General features: G+C 40.9%; 1 protein-coding gene across 1 annotated transcript in view; it reads left to right on the forward strand.

Annotated features, from left to right (window-relative positions):
- The first annotated feature begins 407 nt into the window (after positions 1-407).
- The window catches only part of olfm2a (olfactomedin 2a), a 43,634-nt gene continuing 29,495 nt past the window's right edge, over positions 408-14,546 (forward strand). The window contains exon 1 of the mRNA XM_046034868.1: positions 408-806. Coding sequence (XP_045890824.1) covers positions 750-806 — 57 coding nt within the window. The 5' untranslated portion in view covers positions 408-749. The remainder of the gene's footprint in view (positions 807-14,546) is intronic.

Consider the following 14,546-nt stretch of genomic DNA (forward strand, 5'->3'; position numbering starts at 1 on the left):
TGTGTTAGTATGTTAAAAAATAAAAATATATTAAATTAAAATGAACAAATAAAACAGTAAGCTGTATGTGTATTAAAAAAAATTAAACATTAAATGAAAGTAAATGTAAGTAACGTGTGTTATAATAATATATTAAAACATTTAAATAAAATAATTAAATAAAACCTCTCTCTCTCAAACACACACACACACACACACGTCTCTCTCTCTCTCTCTCCCTCTCACTCACTCACTCACTCACTCACTCACTAACTCTCTCACACACGCGCGCGCGCGCGCGCACGGCCAAGCTTGCCTGCGTCAAAGAGTGGTACTTCTTTGACTGGGATCCTTGTACATAGACGTGCTGCTCCTAGCGTTGGCACCTTGCAAGCACATCAGTCACCTTCCAACCTCTGCGACTCTCCTCCGCTCTTCTCGCTCAGTCGCAGATATTTTGCAGGACGGAGGGGACCACCAACTGTCCGCTTCAGCCGATTACAGCATCTGAGGAGGGTTTTTTTTACACTGGGATATTTTGCTTTCGCTAGCCACGAAAAAAGTCTATGCTCCACAAAAGACACGCGACTGGTCGCTTTACCGAGCCAGTGAGGGCTGCCGCGCGTCCTGGTGATGAGGTTGGTGGCGCACAGCCGACACAGCATTAAAGGAATCCCTCTGTATCTGAAGAAACCGCCCCAGTAAGGAACAAGAACGGGGGAAGCGCTGTAGGAACTGGTGTCGGTTGGGGCGCTATCATTTCGACTAGGATGCATCTCTTCAGTGCCATGTTCCTACTTGTGATGTTAGCTGTCATGCCCTGTGAGGTAAGGACTCAAACGCTTGCACGCTATGAATAAGCATTGTTTAAAAGTTCCTAAAGCAGAGCTGGCCGCCGAGCTGTATCACAGTTGAAAATGAGGGAAATGCACGTATGCATGTTGCAGCATTAACTAGGAGAATTGCTGTTGGTCAGAAGGCATCTCCTTTCAGCATGTAACCTAGCGTGATGAAAAGCAAGGCAAGCATAAGTAGAAAGTTCAGGGAAGATATGACAATGAGCAGAGCTGTAGTTGACGGTAAATTATTACGGGAATTAATCTTACACATTTTAAGACTGGCATACATCTTTATAATTAATAGTATTAATTGTAAGGAATGGAATAAATGCTGTTTGCATGGTGCAAATATAATTGTCTTAAAAGGAAAAGTATCAATATAAAGTAACATTTTCCCACGACACCGTAATTAATTTCTGGGGGTTCTGATACCTTTGATGCACTGGATGTCGTTGTTTATAGACTTTTCTATCTACCTCAACATCACTCACAGAGAGGTCCAGGGGCTCCCCAAGAAACACTGCAACTGATTGCGCTGATTAAGCTGAAAGGACCGAGCAATGAACAGCAACACTGTCAGTTTGTTTACAGGGTCTGTGTGTGATTTGTGGCTGTGAATACAAGCCCTGCATAATTAGTAGTATTTCAGACCAGCGCCAACAAATGGTTGTAGATTCTGGAGATGTGAGACGTGGTGCATGACACTCGAGAAAAGCCGGGTCCTTTTGGTAAAAATGACGAGCTTTGATGTGATCGTTGTAAATTGAAGTGAAGGACGGTAAATTATTTGACCCAGAAAAAGCTTTCAGTCATGGCTGGGGTATTTGGACTTGAAGGGGTTCATCTGATCAGCAAACATGCAGTGTTGAGCAGCTTATTAAGTACATCGTCTGCTGATAAAGTAGCTAGAATTTGCCTGCCCTTGATTGTTATTTGAGTGTATAAAACAGCCAATCATCTGGACGTTGGACAGCACCGTTTCGCACCTTTTGGTTCCATGCGGCAATATGCTCAGGACCAAGGACAGTGCCTTCTGTTCAAAACAGCAGCCTGAGTCAATTTAGCACCACAGACAGCGCCTCCTCGTACGTTGGCTGTGAGCACCAAGGCCACCAAACAAACTGCAGGTCCTTACCTACACTAAAAGTAAAATGTTTAGGGTACTAAACAAATGCAACAGCCATATGTTTATGTAAAATATATTAAAGTGATATTAGACATGAAAGATAATGTAAATGGGATATAAGGTCTGCACTGTAGCAGTTTTTCTTTTGGGATGATTCCTGTGGATGAAGGGCCCCAGTTGGGTACAGAAACAATGCAGTTTGTTACAGCTAATATACGTTTTGGGGTTGGTAGACTTTTCACACCAACTGCCTGACTACTTTTAACTGTCTAATATTCCGGCATCTGTCTATCACTATATTTAATATAATTCAAATAAGATGCAGCCCATTGTTGCATATTTATCAGACTGAGGAATCGTTGGTGTTTTATATGGCATGTCTACAGAGAAGGCGGACACTGCAGCTGACCTTTAACAGAAGTAGAAGCTACAGTATGTTTTAGTCTTCAAGAGGTACACTAGTGAAAAGGCTGTACTGTACACCTGTGTGTGCAGTTCATATTATAACTTGTACAGCACAGATGACATTAGGGGAAAACCATTTGATTTCCTCCTGAGTGGTATGTAAAGATGTGGAGGAGTTTCCAGGGTTCTAATATAACAGTAACACTGAACACATCCCTAGCTGCATGACTACCGCATAATGAGACCATGTAGACGTGTTGATGTTCCTCTTCAACCTTCTTTGAATTAAATTAGTTAAATTATGTTTCCTGATGCTTCATGACAAATTCAACCACAATAGAGAAGTAGCTTACTTTTTAAAAGTAATTCTAACTCTTCAAGTAAAATTGTGAATTACACAACTTCTGTATTCCACAAACATCAACACAGCAGTATTGATGTTCTTTACTAAAAGAACAGGAATAAATGTCACTGTTTAACACTTGCAAATGTGACACTGAAAATGTAACTGATGACATACTATCATATCACAGTGCCTTCTTAAGTGGGTTCACACTGTAATTGGCCTTGGGGGACAATTTGTTATAAGTGTTTACATTAAATATTTAAAAGGATGAAAGAAAATATGACGCCACCCATCTCCCTAAGATCGCATGGCAAACATAAAGAATTGATGACTTCTTGCATATCTACTGCAATGAGGGTAACACTCCCTACCAGCAGAGTTGAGATATCCACATATTTTCAGTTACAGTCTCAGCACAGCCCTGTCTGAAATATTTGGAGGGCTGTAATGAGACAGATGCACTTGTTTGTTCACTGTTTGTTAAGTACCCGTAAAGCCCAGGGGTGCTTAATGTTACTGATACAGATGGGCACCTGCTTGACCTTGGCACAGATGTCTTGCTATGGTGTGTACCATTAAGCCATGCATGACAGGACACACTGACACAAGCGTGTTTATTGTGTCCTGTGTTTGTGTGTGTGGGTGTGCATTTTTAAGTAATGCATATACACCCATATACTGTAGAGTATACTGTACCAGTGTTATACTGAGTTGGCTTACACTTTAACAGGGTAGTGGGAGAGATGTATTGCAGAAGATTTAAGCCTGAATGCATAAACAAATTCTTTTCAAAACACGGTAAATTATTATTTTTAAATTACTTTTTCAAAGTGTATTCAAGATATCTCAAATATAAAGGATGATTTCAAATTAACCCTAGGCAACTAACTTCCTCTAAACGTACCAGACATTCAGAGGAATTTGTGATAACGATCATTCTGCAAGGAGTAAACCTTGTTTAATGAATATCATTCTGGAAAAGAGTTTCCTAATATACAAAATATTGTGGCAAGAAACTGCGAGTAATGACTGTCATCAGTCAAGAGTGAGAAATTGTAGTAAGATTAGATAAGATAGACTTTATTGATCACACACTTGTTAGAGCAGCTCCAGATACAACACAACACATAAGAAAGTACACATTAAATAAAAATAGAATAGAAAATTACAAGTAGAAATTGAAAAATAATTATAAGAGTTTTATGTACACTGTATACACCTTTTATATACAGATGTGAATGATATGGAACATTGCACAGGTCACAGCACTAGGTAGTGGCACGGTGTAGAAAAAAATATAATTGCACAGGACAAAACATATACAGCAGTGTAGTTTAGAGGTAATATAGGCTAAAAATAGTGCTATGCACATACAGTACAGGTATTAATAATGTGTGTATAAGAATTAATGTGTGTATAATTGCACAGTACAGGTATTAAATAGTGCAATGTGTTGGCTGATGTTACAGAGATAAACAGTGCTGCATTATGTCATTGCTGTGTTAAAGAGTCTGACAGCCATTGGAATGAAGGACCTGCGCTTGCGCTCCTTCTAGCACTGTCTGTTGCTGAAGGAGCTGCTCAGGGACCGCACAGTCTCATGCAGGGGGTGAGAGGCGTCGTCCGTGATTGACGTCAGCTTGGCTAACATCCTGCTCTCACTCACCTCCTCTATGGTGTATGTTGGCATAATGTGGATTATAACACATTTTCTCAAACTCAACATCTTTTTAGTCTGGTTAATATTAATACATAGCATAGTATTGATTGCTCAGAATGTAAATTTTGGATCAACAGCAGAAATTCTATGTGATTTACCTTAGAAATTGAAGATGTTCTATTTACTGCATTTAAACTAGGACTTTAATGTGGTGAAATGTGTTCAGGTGATCTATGAGATTATCAGATATTTGCTGTTAAATGCAGACAAGTAAAGACCACAAGAAAATTCTGTGAAACATCCCACTTCACATTTGGTTGGTGACAGTTGCCCTGAATAAATATAACTTCTTTGTGGGAAACAAAGACTTTGAATAATATCAGTCACATTCTCAAATGAGTACGCATTTAGAAGAATGTTTGCAGATCACGAAAATGTGTGTTCCACTATTATCCCTGTCCAACCATCAAACTGATTTTAGTTTTCTGTAGCTTCTTTATTTCTGCTTAAGTTATTGAGTATAAAGATTGTTTCATGTACTTGAAAGAATCACATTGAGGTTTGGAGGCAAAAAAAAAATGTTTGTTGCCGTTCCACTGGAGCAAGAGAGTGCAAGGGGAATACAGTTGTTGGTTTAAGATGTCTGGCCTCGAAGACTCCCAGCACTAGCGTGGTTGAGAGTGATGGAGAGTGAAATGAACACTTGGTTTTGGTGTTTTTCTGTTCAAACACCAAGTGCAGTGGGGGAGAAAACCTAATTGCTTGTCATTCTCAGAGAGGGAGACTGAACCTTGTGTAAGCAATTGACTAGATTTTTAAGTAATTTACTCGATCCTTTCTCTCACCAAGGATCAACATAACAATCAGTTTGAACATACTACTACGTTGTATCTTGTTATGTTGTGTTTCCTCTAGATTGGTGCAATGATTGCACCAGAAACTCACCCAGCCGTGGTAGATTTACAGCTAAAAAGGTGCCGTAAAGGAACAAGAACTTGTAAGTCATATTGTTGTTTATAATATCATTTGGCACAAGCATTTAGTTAATTCATATTGAGCTAATTATATAGTACTTTAGTGCTGTAATAGAAGTGTTGCTGAAAAGAAAGAGAAGCTATGATAATGCTACAACGAGAAGACATTCTTAGCTATGTAAAGGTATTATTAAAAAAACTGACAGGTCTGATTCCACATACAAACAGGTAAAGTAATGTAAAGCAGTTAGGTGATCTAATGCTAATGCTATATACAGTGACTCTACATGTGAGGACAATAAGAGTCAGGCAGGACAAACACCTGGGCTGGCTAATGTCCAGTCCAGACAGCTTTAAACTGTCCTCCAACCTGGCAGTGATGCTTTGGCCAAAAATCTCCTTTCCTGGTGCAAGTCCAATGAGAGCAAAGCAGCATGATCACAGTAAAAGCCCTCCCTCAAACATGAGTATAATCAAGCCACTTGTAGTAAATTTCTAGCCTTGTCTTCATGCCAAAAGCTTATTACACAGCAATTTTACCAAAACATTAAAGCTTGTCAAACCCTGTAAAAAAAAAAAAAATAAGACTTAAATAAATGTTCTCCCATTATTATCAGGGGTCCCACATGTTAAAAGCATTTACAAATACTGTGGACTGAGACTGTGCAGCTCAATAACAGTCAAAGAGGAGCAGAGATGTGAGTCTACATTTCCCAGGAGGAAGGACACTGGGTAGCAGGCTGGACAGAGTGTGCTCTGCCAAGCAGCAGCCTAACCTCCACCTAGAGAATTAAACAAATGAAAAGCTGCAGGAGCATGGGTGTAAATCTGCCAGTGAGAGACAAAGACACACACTCAACTGTTAAAATCATCTTACTATGCTACGACAGGTCCAGTGCTTGTCTGAATTACTAAAGCCCATGGAAGGTCAAACGGAAACACATACATACAACTTGTATGAGGGAATTACATAGTTTTTATAGATACAATCAAGTACATTATAGCCATAATATGAGCCACATCTCCCTAACGCATGTCAATAAAATGTAAGCTTAGTGTCATTTTCATACATTTCTTGCTCTGTTAAAAAAGATAACCCACATAACCTAATTTGCGAGTCCACCTTCATGCATTAATATACAAAGATAATTAGGTTGCATCGTGTTTGATTCAGTGCTGCTTGAAGAGATTGAATAGTCTGTGCTTGTGCCATGACTGATTAGAGCTTAAATCAGTGCACAATAATGATTCCACATTGTGTGAGTCAGAATCTTACCACTGTAAAGAGATTTGTTTTATAAAAGAGATACGAAAGGGGCTAGAGCACAGAGAGCTATTGAGCCTTTGTGCTGTCCGCTGTTCACTCTCTCATCTTAATGTTTGATGTCCTTTCATTTATCCTGCTACTTCATCATCAGAGGCGTGTGTGCGTGTGTGTATGTGTACAAATAATCCGTACACACAGTGACATTGTGGGGACAAAATTTGTTATTTGTTTTTTTTTAGGTAAGACTTGATTTTAACGTAGTTTAAATTTAGGATAAGTGTGAAAATCAAATGTACAATTTCCTCAGATGTACAGTGTGTGTCTGCGTGGTAGATAAAGGATGAAGTGGTTAGCATGTGTGTGTTTTTTTTTTAATGGACGGAGAGGTTCTGCGTTTTGATGATGATGTACCTGTTTCTGGGTCAGTTTTCTGAATGTGGTCTGTCCATGACTCATATAGGGGGTGATATTAGCGTGTGATGAGGGCAGTGAGCTTCTTTGCGGTGCAGCCCAAGGTGACTGATTTTACTACTGGATTCCTTGGATGAGGCATGAAGGCAGGCAGCGGCCTGCGTGGTAATTGGTTAACAGATGGAACACCGGGTAGAGAAGCGTGTCAGGTCAGAGGTATAGAGGGTGTGTCAGCATGGCCTTACCATTCCAGCTGTAATGTGTACATTAGTAAACATTAGCAACATGACCTTCCTGACAGACAAGTCCATATACTATATTTAAAAACAAAAAATAAAGACTGCAGGATATTATATATTGCTGGTATTCTTTGCAACAGTTTTTCATAGCAGCCCTTTTTAGCATTTTAGACAATGTCACAATGCCCCTCACTCCTCACTGACTGAAGCTTCTACAGAGAAAACCAGATTCCTTGCATGATGTTCGTTTTCTCCTTTTTTAAGCTTTGAAATCATGCAGTAGGTGGGCCTATTAAAATGCCATCCACATGGGACAACATTTGTTGTTGAAACCCTGGGAATTTGAGAAATTTGAAGATGTTTCTCAATGTCTCTTAATCTTGGTATTTAGTCCATGTTTTAAATAACCAATTACACATTCACAGCCACAGACTGACCACTACACATGCTCCAGGGTTGTGTGGGCTCTAAATGACCTCTGTTGCTGTTTTCTGTCTTGTTGAAAACCCAGCGGCCTGCTGTCCTAAAATGACCATTTACAACCCCATGGACTTAGCTGGCTGACTCTAGGGCAGCTCATAATCGTCATTAGAAAAGTCTTTAAGGTATTTGGAGACTGAGCACTAAATTCAGTTTTTAGAGCATTCTCATTTACAAACAGGGTTAACCTGGCAGCTAACCAGCAGCCAGCTGTACACTCAGGGACTGATTACTTTTTATGCATGCAGGAGGGGTTACAATATATTTACATGTGTCCTCTGAGCCTATATTGCCCCTTTTTGACCTTAATTCTTTCTTCCAGACAATTTCACAATGACTGACGGTTGCACAAATAATTTCTCAAAATATTCCGTGTGCTCAAATAATGTCTAGGATGTTATTTGGATGCTTGCTGTCAACAGTGTATGGAAGGATCAGCTCGACTGGTGGGATGAATATCATCCCCATATCGCCTTCTCTCCCCCACTTTCTCTCTTTCCTCCTGTGTGAGTGTGCTGGAGGGTGCAGGACTCCCAGAGGTTTATGTCTGTGACTCTAAGCAAGAGTGACATTTCTCTGACAACACCCAGAACAGGCACACACATGCACGCGCACATGCAGTCTACCCTTTCACACACACATTGTCTTTGTCTTCCTGTCTCTCTCCCATTTGCTCTCTAGTTCACAAACATGTCAGCAATGAGATCCACAACAGACGAAGAGCAGAACAATACATTAATTCGATACCAACAAACATGGCTGAGGCTGTCAAGCCTGTCATAGATTATAGTACGAGTGACAGACGACAATTAGAGCACAAACATGCTCGATCATGTCGTCCATGCTGGACACACTGACTGTCACCAGTAATAAGGGTAACACGTTACCCTAGTAACTGCCACCATGGGTCTCAAGCAATGATAATTTTTTTTGCGTCCATCTGCTCTTTTTTGCATTGCAATAGGCACCTCCTGACCAGTTTTCTGTACGACCTTGCTTTACCCTGCTCGATGAATCTTTTATGAGCCTGGCAATGTGGGTTTCTGTGTAGAAGATTGGAATATAAATATGGCTGTTGCGCCTAGAGCTCCTCTTCCCGTTCTGATACAAAAGCTTTCATAAGACTGAACAGATTGGGCAAGCTGCTACTTGAACGGTGCTCTTCACATCTTTTCGCTTTTATCGGAAGACACACGTCCCGTATCAGAGAGTGTTATGCATGCTCAAACACCAGACTTAGAGTCTGCCTCCACCTGCTCAATCACATGGCTGAACAACATACCACACCCCCAGGAAACCTTGTGTTCTTTAAAAAGGTTTGGTTTTTATGTCAAATTCTTAGTCAGAGGTTTTGTACGGCACACTTTTCTCTCCGAAAACCCTAGTTGATTACACACTGCTCACATTCGTGTTATGGAGTTATGAGCTGTAGCAGCAACTGACATTGAATGAGAAGTGAAAAAAATGTGACAGAGTAAATCTTGTTTAAACTCCTCAGACTCTTTCTCTCTTGCTTCCTCTCTCTCTTTTATGTCCTTTTCTATCCTTTGTCTCCCTCTCCTCCTATTTCAAAAGAACCTTGCTACCTTTATTACAGAGAATCCTCTCCTCTCTGCCATGTGTGAGTGTGACAGCATTGCCTCCCATGTTGAAAGCTAACTCAATTGCAGGTCTTTCATTTTGGCGAATGAAGGATGAGAGCTATGTGGTGCAGCAGAAGCGGTGGCAAAAGGAACCATTTAATCGATGTGTTTTCCGCGTGGCACTGTCACAGCCACTCAGTAGGGCCATTGATGAGGGAGGCTCTCTCTGACTGCGCCAAGGCTTAAAGGATCCAGTCAGGGAGGCGTGGGAGCCCAGTAGCCACCAAACACTGCTGCATATCAAGCAGGCTGGCAGAGCTGCTCTCTGCAGCCCCACGGTGAGCAGGGTAGAGAGGTCCTTTGATAGAGACACTACATGTAGGAGAGGGGAGATAACAAGATGCTCCAGTGGAAGGAACACCAGCTTACATTACATTATGCTGCCTGATTCTAAACCCTTGGGATTTCTCCAAGTCTGCAAAACACACAGAGACACAGCAGTGTGTAATACTGGATGGGAACACCACATCTTGAAGTAGGAGTCACAACTAGAGACTGTCATACATTCATATTCTGTTAATTGGGAACTCAGTATGTCTCATATTAAAGAAAAAGTCAAATGGAATGATATCTGTAGCATTGATGTCGTTTACTGAAAGAAATGTGATCTAGCTTTGATGGATTACACTAAATTGGAGGAAAATGATGTAACACACTGACTTTTGCATTAATTTTTCATAGATCAGAGGGCTTGGATTTAGATAAGCATAAAATGAACTTTTCTTAAAGTGAGTCCTGTGCATTCAGCAGTACCATGAAGCCATTACCCATTATGTCCTTTTGATTATTTACTGAGTATACAAACAAAACAAGCTTTTGAAACAATTGTTCTGAACTGAGTTCTCATTCTACAACATTTTTCACAATCTCTTTTCAATAATCCGCAACCTCAGATACACAGACCCTGCACAAAGAACAAAATGTATTTCTTCTATAGACTAAATAAAGCATCCTTTTGACCCTCTGGTCGCTTAGCAATGGGCATGCATATGTGCATTAAGTACAGCCAAGTGTTGTACTGTATTAAAAAGGCTTTATGTGCATTACAAATAAATACCAGCATATAATGTACATATATGACTCTGTCCCCCCCACCCCCCCCACACACACACACACACACTGTAGACAGATGCTGTGAACTGAAGATGCTTTATGAAAAGCGCTATGAGATAACTGTTGTTATGATTTGGCGCTATATAGATCAAACTGAATTGAATTGAATTGAATGCTATAGGGATCAGGGTTGGTGGGCAGTGTCAGAGTACAAAGTGAGAGGATGTGGACGGGGTTTGAATTAGTGCCCAGTGGAGTAGCTAAGCAGGGCAGCATGGCTGGGAAGTGAGTGAGAGAGCAAAAGAAAAAGAGGAAAGACAGAGTGAAGTTGATAGAAATGAAAATTGAAGATTGCGGGCAGGGATAGAGGAAGAAATAGACGGAGAGAGTGCCTTCCATATGTGCCTGCAGGGTTATTATCTCTCCCATCCTAACCAAAAGGAGAATAATAATTACAGGCCTATCGCTCCGTCGCCATGATTTTATTCCCCTCACTGGCACTGACACTCCTTACAGATTGTCTTTAATTAGCTCCACATCACTTAATCAATACAGCCGTGACCATGACAAAACAATGGCATGTGCATCCCGTCGCTCTGGCGAGAGAGACACAGGAAGCAGCCGGAAGAAAAGAAGAAGTGTTGACAGACAAGATGAGAGAAGAAAATGATGGAGAGTGGCATTTCTGTGGGTGGGGAAAAAAAGAAACGCCATGCTCTGATAAAAAAAAAAAAAAAAAACTTCTCTTATGATGATTAGAGTCTGTACTTCCTTATCTACTATTGAGTTTGTGTGCAAGCAGATGAATAGCAAGATATATACGTCGACATTTCGCTCTATCACAGGGTAAGAAAAGCAAGCAGGTTGAAGTCTCGGATCAGCTGTATATGAGGCAGCAGTGATAGTCCTATCATGTCAGACTATGCTATGGGATCTAATGCAGTAATCCTCGTTATATTTTTGAGCAGCAGAGCTGAGTGCTTCAGTCACACTAATGGTGATGTGATGAATAGGTATTCAGGAGAGTTCTCCTCTTTAAGCCTTAGTGCCTCAGGCTACCGGCCCTCTCAGGCCCAGCTCTCTTCTCTTACTACTCTCTGTGAAAGTAACAACATGCATTGAGCTGGTGCAGGGATCTTCAGAGAAGAGTACTTCGCACTTGTCAGGCACATTTTTCTACTTGGTATATTCGGGATCGATATCTGCTGTTGTCATGCTTAAAACTGTGTTGATCTTATCCAAGCAGCCCTGAACAAGACCATTAAATGTGAACAGTGAGACTCGCTGAAACGGATCAGTACTCGTGCATAAAATTAGATACTTTAGAGTGCATTTACACTGTTAAACAAGTATGTGGGTATAATCTGTTTATTCAGGAAAATGCCACCAAATGGAGAACATCAACGAGGAAATTAGAAAATCATCAGATTATAATGGACTGCAAGGCACAAAAGTATTGAGTCCTCCTTATACACAAGCTTTTAAAATCAGCACAAACACACAGTTGTTGTGCAGAAGTGGGCCTTTGCACAGGTGTTATTAAAATTTTAATTAGTGATTTAATCTGTGGGTGTCAGAAATGTCCCCAGAATTTGTTACCCCTCTCAAAATAATTTCTGTCATTCTAATACCCCATGCTTAGAGGTTGGATCTTATTTTTAATGCATTCTTGCCTATTTTACCCAAGGCAATCAGGCAATAGTGAACAATGATATGTCTCAGGAGAAATGAGCAGCGGAGATGCAGACAGTGGTGTCCTAAAAAGCAAATGAAAATGTTTACGTTAACGATTAGCAAAGGAAGCGCCTCCTTAAGGGAAAAATCATCTCCCATTCCCTCCTTGTGCTGCATGGAATATTAATGCAAGGGATGGCCTTTCTGATATTATATCTCCCAGGCTGCACTCACAAATATCATCATTAAGCACCATAGATCTGTGTCGTGCTCAGAGTGAAGAGCACACTGCTCAATATCCAGCATCAACTAGAATGCTGCAGACAAAGATGCAGACATGCTGTTTATAGAAATCCACACAGCAACTGTTTGTCTGCGTATAACCCACACAAACTCACATATTCCCGAGCACACACATGCCACAATGTAGCCTAATTCACATTTTGGGTGGAGAGCTGAATTGAGATAGTAATGCAGGACATGTCACTACATTCACAATACAGTTTATTGCCTTGTACCTGCTGAACATTGCATCTGTTGCTGAGAGATCCAGCTTGATGAGCCAATGCAACCCCCTGTGGTGAAGCACCGGGCTCTATGGCCACTCTTTACCATTAGGGCCTACCTCTCCTCCTTCCTCCCACCATCACCATCCCACTCATCATACCTCTCATCTCACACTTGGCTAACTCCACAGAATATTACCCCTTTATAATATTCAACACACAGCCCTCTCATTTCTGGTCTGAATACTCATTTTTCTCCAATTTGTTGATATTTCCTTGTCTGTTTGTTTGTTTAATCACTGAACGGATCAGTGGATCCCCATTTTGACAATGCGGCAGAGACTTTGCAAATTATGTGGCAGGAATTGTCAGCAGGGTGTTAGGCGAAGGTTCAAGGAACACAGGCTAACACAAGACTGTTTATTTATACTAATAAGTCTTTCTACTCTGTCCACCAGCAATGCAAAACTCCACAAAAGCACACAGTGACAGGCTAATTTGTTTATCTACAAGTTTCTCCAAACCATTTTTTTTTTTGCCCATAACTCCATGTGGCTGTAAATGTAATATTCAGTTAGGGGCTGTTTGGGAGTTCTCTCCACTGCACACTGTGTTGTACTAATAATGTGGCCCTAATTAAATGTTACAGCTTCTCTGAGCATTAATGACCTGAAGACAGAGGATACAAATGGAGGCTTCAGTGTGAGCTCTGACAAAGAAGCTGGACACTGCAGGCTGGTTATGTCCCTTCATGTCTGATATACAGACATAGCTGATGGGTTGTGTTCATTGTTTGCTCCTGACCATGTTGAGCGCAGAGCATTTAGACTTTCCCCCCCACCCCACAATTGGCTGTTACAAACTCTCAGTCAACCAGATTGTAATTGGCAGGATCGGACCACTCCTCTCTGGTCCTGTTAGTTTCGCTGTTGCAGACGTGGCAGAAAACAGACAAGATGTAAATTCATCACCTCAGGGAGTTTCAAATGCATCACCCATCCTTTTCTCTCTTTTTGGGTTCTCTCTCTGTGCCTCTCCAAAACATCACAGTCTCCTTTTTTCTCCATCTCTTGTGTTATTCCTGAGCTTATTTTCCTCTTGTGTAACCTACCGCAGAGATTAGCTAATCAGAGTGATACCTTCACTCTGTGACTAGGTGATATTTGTAAACAATGACTCAGACGGAGACCAAATGAGAAAATACTCTGTCCACTGGTTGTCTCTTTAGTCATCTTACAAGGCACTAGGAGCATGGCATCTAAGATCAGCTCTCAGCCCTTCTGCAGATAAAGATGAATATATTATATTGAAACAAAGCACTCATAAGAGCTAATAAGACATTACAGTGACACTCAATTCCAGAAGTGCCAAAACACCTTTAAAATTACTACTTATTCTATATAGAGACATAATTCAGATTTGTCAATATTTGAACAGCAAAATAGATGTGTTTTATCAGTTGTGCCATGTAAAACTGAGCTGGTATTTGAAGTAAAATGAGGTTGCCAGCACTCAGCGGAAGACAAGTTACCATCTGGATGAAAAAACCTGGTTATTCTGGGTGATAGTGACAAGGCCAACGCCACAAGTTCAGTGAAGGGCAGTTTGAGGAAGCAAGTGGCCATGGGGGGTAGTCTCAATTAGCAGGCTTTCTTTGAGCCTCAGCTACCTTTCTGTTGAGCTGAAGACAGATTTGCTGTCAGTAATTACACCACTTACAGGAATAGCTTTCCTTACGCAACAGAGAGAATGTTTGATTAGCTGGGTGGGAGAAAAGGTCAGGATGTGGCAGCAGCTTTCTGCTGCTGGATCCAGAAAAGGGTGGTTTTTGTGGGACATTGGTAATCAGGTCATGGAGCCAGGAAATGATCATAGTAATTGTGTGTGTGTGAATGAGTATCTGTATGCATGTGCGTATGTGTGAGTGCCTCTGTGTGTGTGGGC

This window comes from Micropterus dolomieu, linkage group LG02 (genome assembly GCF_021292245.1).
Source record: "Micropterus dolomieu isolate WLL.071019.BEF.003 ecotype Adirondacks linkage group LG02, ASM2129224v1, whole genome shotgun sequence".
Taxonomy (NCBI): domain Eukaryota; kingdom Metazoa; phylum Chordata; class Actinopteri; order Centrarchiformes; family Centrarchidae; genus Micropterus; species Micropterus dolomieu.